The sequence below is a fragment of the Cyphomyrmex costatus genome, unplaced genomic scaffold (genome assembly GCF_001594065.2).
Source record: "Cyphomyrmex costatus isolate MS0001 unplaced genomic scaffold, Ccosl1.0 scaffold76, whole genome shotgun sequence".
In the NCBI taxonomy this organism is placed as follows: Eukaryota; Metazoa; Arthropoda; class Insecta; order Hymenoptera; family Formicidae; genus Cyphomyrmex; species Cyphomyrmex costatus.
The window spans coordinates 795,031-799,842 of NW_017280333.1; the positions used below are offsets into that span (position 1 = coordinate 795,031).

The following is a 4,812-nucleotide window of genomic DNA, read 5'->3' on the forward strand; positions in this document are numbered from 1 at the left end:
TTTATTTTCATCGCTGTGTATTTTTATTGTCGTTGGCTCTAGCGTTATTTACTGATTTAAGTTTTAGCTAAATACGCGCTGATGTGCACCGTTGAAAAACTGTTAGAAGAATCGTTTTTTGAGCGTATTTCCTTTGATTATATCTATTTACATATGTGTATATAATGATAAGAAAAAAATGTTATAGAAATACATTATTAATATACACTAATCATCTTGAGTATAAGCAAAGTGTGCAGTTTCAGTATGGGACTATCATAAACGGCAGAGATCAAAGTACTGTTTGAAAAAAGGAAAATCAAGGTATATGCCACAAATAGTTTTATACTAATTGCAATAAAATCATTGGATACAAAATTCACATAAATCGGTGGAACAAAAATTTGTGTAAATTCTAATAAATAAAATCGGTATTTATATACTATATCTATACATAATCATTTGCATATATGTTTGCATAATTTTGAGTGTTTCTCTATCAATAGTGAAAAAGTTTTGTAATCAATTGAGTGAAATCGTAAGATAAATATTCATGTGCATGTATACGCGTAATGAATGAATCTACTACTTCTTTCCAATAGAAGCAATTAATGCTTCCACTTTAGTGATGTACTGCTCTTTCGCCGTTTCTTGTCCCATACTTTTTTTACCATTCCAAGCGTCCCATTTCGCTTTTCCTTTAAAATCCAACATACCCGGTCTCTCTAAAAAAAAAAGTTTATATGGATCACAAGAATTATATATAAATATAAAATATATACGATAAATACCCAAACAGCACACAATATTTATCAAATATTTACAAAATATTTGTAAATATTTTTTTATGTGTGGTCATACGTAATAAAGTTTATTTTCATTAAGTATTTTTCGAGTTATGACGTTCAAAAATTTTAATACTGATGGCATTTGAATTCAAAGTATCAAATCGATGGCTAAAAAATCTTTGGAATGTCGTTCACAATTATAACATTAACAACTTACACATTACGATTTAATTTGGTCTAAGGTCAGTTTAAAGTCACCAACTCATGTTAATCAAGCAGCTCGAATCATGAGGAATAAGGGGACTCATGTTAATCAAGCAATTTAAATCATGAGAGAGAAGAGGATTTACGTTAATTAATCGTTTTAATTCCTCTTATTCATGTTACAGAGTTCCAAAAATTTAGGAGCCCTGCGACTCGGTCAAAAATTAACCGAATTGAAAATCTCAAAAAATGTTGCATACGTCTCTTTATAACAGCTACAGCTTTTACTGGAAGAAAAAAGTGTTTTCAAGAGATCCTAAAGTCAGCTATAAAAATATGTAATAAAAAATGAGTTCGATTAAAAAATTTTTAGATCAAATTGACCTGATCTTAAGAATATCTTTTCAAGGTCAACCAAGGTTACAAACTTTTCCCTCTTGAAACCATAAAATTTTTGTCTTACATTTTTGCCTTATGGCCAATTTCTTCACTTCCAAGTAGAGATTACGGACAACTTTATCCAGGAGATATCCCTATTATATTCTAGAAGATATTTCTTAGATAAAGTTATCTAGAGGTGAAGAAATTGTGTGGGCATTAAACTTACAGATTTTGAGAAAATTGATTGGATAAATTAAAATAGTTCATGCGTGTGTGTATACACATATATATATATATAATATTGTTATATATATTATTATTTTATATATACTACACATATATATATATAACATGTCAAAAAATTAATAGTAATAAATATTTATCATAAATATTCTGTACTGTTGGGTAATAAACTATACGCAAAAATTTATGAGAACATACCTGTATTGCAGTCGCCAATAGTAGATTGCTTGTACAATGCGTACAATTCGAGTAAATCTTCATCTTCTGGTTGCGCAGCTAATTCCTTTACGGTTATGGCTGCATTATTAAATCTCTAAGAATAGAAACGTGTTTTTACAATTACTTTTTAAAGGAATTATTTTTTGTGTTATATTTGACATTGTTATTAAATTTAATAGAATCATAGGCAATTTGAATTATTTAAGTTATTAAAACAAAGTAGCATATATCAATGATATAATTTAACATAAATTCCAAGTAAAATATTTTATAAAATTTTATGTTTTATTTGTAATTAGGATCATCAGTATTCGATTAAGAATTAAACTAAATATTTCAGTGAATCAATTAAACTGTTAATACTCCATATTCCATATCCTTTCTCGATTTTTAAATCACTTTATCCTTTTTTCGCGCGCTTATTGATTTTCTTTCTGTTTTTATCAAGTTTTCCTTCCGTTGCAGCAAATGTATTTACATGTATTTCAATGGAATTTATATTAGAAATAGTATCGCAACGTATATATTAGAATTATAACGTATGTACAGAACGTATATATTAAAATTGTAACTATGATTTGGATTTAATACTCGAATTCTTTTCATTGAAATTATTCTATTACTAAAATTTGAATGTTCGAATTGTTCGAATAATTCGAATCTTGATGTGTGAAGAGTTGGATCCTATAATTGTAAGAAATAGCCCCAGCTAACGTTAAACATTTATAGAAAATTCAATTCGTATTTCCAATGTGCCGAATATTCCGAAACGATAAAAAAATTGTCACAAAATGTGCATATGTGATGAAATGATGCAGCATTTCGCCTCTGTGAAGATATGAATTGAGCCTCAAAATTGGGCTTCAATTAAGATAAAAGAACCTGAAATTAATGTATTTTCTATAGTAAAATTTGATTTCAAAGAATGTTTCAGGGATTACTAGATCTGGAATTTCTGGAAAAATTAAAATTTTGTATACGTATATATAAAACATTCTCCAAATATATATAACGATATATGTATAAATGAAATTTTTAACCAATATTTGAATGTTGCTTTCATACTTTGTAAATATTTCGGAATATTCTGGAATGTGTTGAAATATTTTTTTTGAGATTTTAGGAACCTTTTATGAATAATTCGGAAATATTTAGCGTTAGCTGGCTAAAAAAAAATCGATTTCACCACTCGATTAACCCTAATCGATGATTAACTGTCAACTGTAATTGGTCAATTCTACTAAACAGCAAATGCGATCGGTTAGTTCTACGGCCGATTAAGTATTGTAATTGACGTTGGTAAATCGGCCCCGACAGATAAATTTCTAAGTTAACTAGAATTTAGTTAAGTATTTTTCGTCTACTGAAAATATTCTTTACGTGGAAAATATCATTATAATTAAAAAAATACTCTCACTCGAGTTAATTTGTGTAAACCGGTTGATACTTTTATCAAAAATGTTATATTCAAACATTCGCAATAAATTTAATATTTATCCTTGTTCCAATTTCTTTTATTATACGCAGAGTCTTAGGCCTGCGCACAATGGAAGAAATATTAGAAATAGAAATAAATATTAGGCCTGGTATTCAAATTTTTTTCTTATTTCAAGACCGTTTTAAGTAATAAAATAATGTTTTACTGAATGATTCCTGGTTTCTCAAGACTGACTTAAGACGATCTTAAATACATATAAGAATCGACCATGAATATCGATTAAGGGTGTAATTAGTTTCTGATTGGTTGAATCTTAATATTTATTCCTATTGCTAAAAGATCGACAGGTCTACAACGTGTCGGTAGTCTCAGAAATTGGCTGCTGGTCAACTCTTGGTCGATTCACCGATTTCGACTAATCTCGAGTCACTATTCTTCAGACTCTCATCAACTACAGATTATCATAGTAAACCTGAACTAATTGGATGTTTTTCAACAAGTAATGTTGAGTGCGATTTACTTTACGCTATTTGTTTTAAAGCATTCTTTGATATTAGTCGCAATTCGTAAAATTCTTTCTTCTGATTGATGAAACATTTTCAACGTTAAATGGATCGCACCCTCAATTAAGTGACACAGTATGATATAATAGTGCATCATTATAATCTTATTTGCTGTTAATGTTGAACAAAAACGATATGAGGTACTTAACACATTTTGATACAAACGTAGTAAATTAATTTACATATTTTTTTAATAATGTATATTATTCACACATTTACGTGATAACAATTGTAAAATTATATCAATTGTTGATAATATTAACGTCCAATTATCTCTGGGCCCTTTATTGTGAAAACAAAAAGCTAGGATTGATGGTTTTAATACATAGTATTTCGTGTCGGTAGTCCGATATGTGTAGTGCAATCAATCACTTACCACACACGCGTGCGCGCGCGCACCACACACACAAAATTAAAGTTATGTTTGTAAAACAAAGAATTTGTAATCTTCTACGCTATGTCATCGATGTGACAGATTTTCTTCCTAACCTGAATATTTGTCAACACTTTAACAATTAATATCTCAATTAAACTAGTTACAATAATAAAACGGGGATATTGATTAATATCTCGTCGGTTCGCGGGATATAGAACGACATATTTGTTCTAGATCTGTTCATTTTGTGCAACAAAATATCGAATAAGCCTAATTTCATTGATTTTTGAGGTGCTGTAATTAAACTGTATATAATTATCTAATTAAAATATATATATCACTAATCTCACCAATTAAAAGTAACTAATCGTCAAACTTATTGTAAATTTTAACGCTCTAAAGAGGGAAATGCAGATTACAGTACGACACGTTCTATCTTGACGGATAATTATTCAAATTATTAAATAATTTTATCAAAATAAAATTTGCTCATCGCCCTTACTTCGTCCAACGACATAATGAAGTTTTAGTTCCAAAATTTTAAACACAAAATTATGACAACCGTAATGTTGAGAAAGAATTGTATGTGAGGTTACGACACTCTTGTTAACGGATGCCGCA

The 4,812-nt window shown here is 28.9% G+C and overlaps 1 protein-coding gene across 1 annotated transcript; it reads right to left on the reverse strand.

Moving 5' to 3' along the window:
• On the reverse strand, positions 1 to 4,812 carry Acbp1 (Acyl-CoA binding protein 1). The gene is made up of 3 exons (XM_018548971.1): positions 4,694 to 4,812; positions 1,794 to 1,908; positions 1 to 704 (listed from the first exon to the last, which is right to left on the reverse strand). Exons 1-3 carry the CDS (start codon positions 4,706 to 4,708, stop codon positions 565 to 567), a joined length of 270 nt encoding a protein of 89 aa, XP_018404473.1. The 5' UTR covers positions 4,709 to 4,812; the 3' UTR covers positions 1 to 564.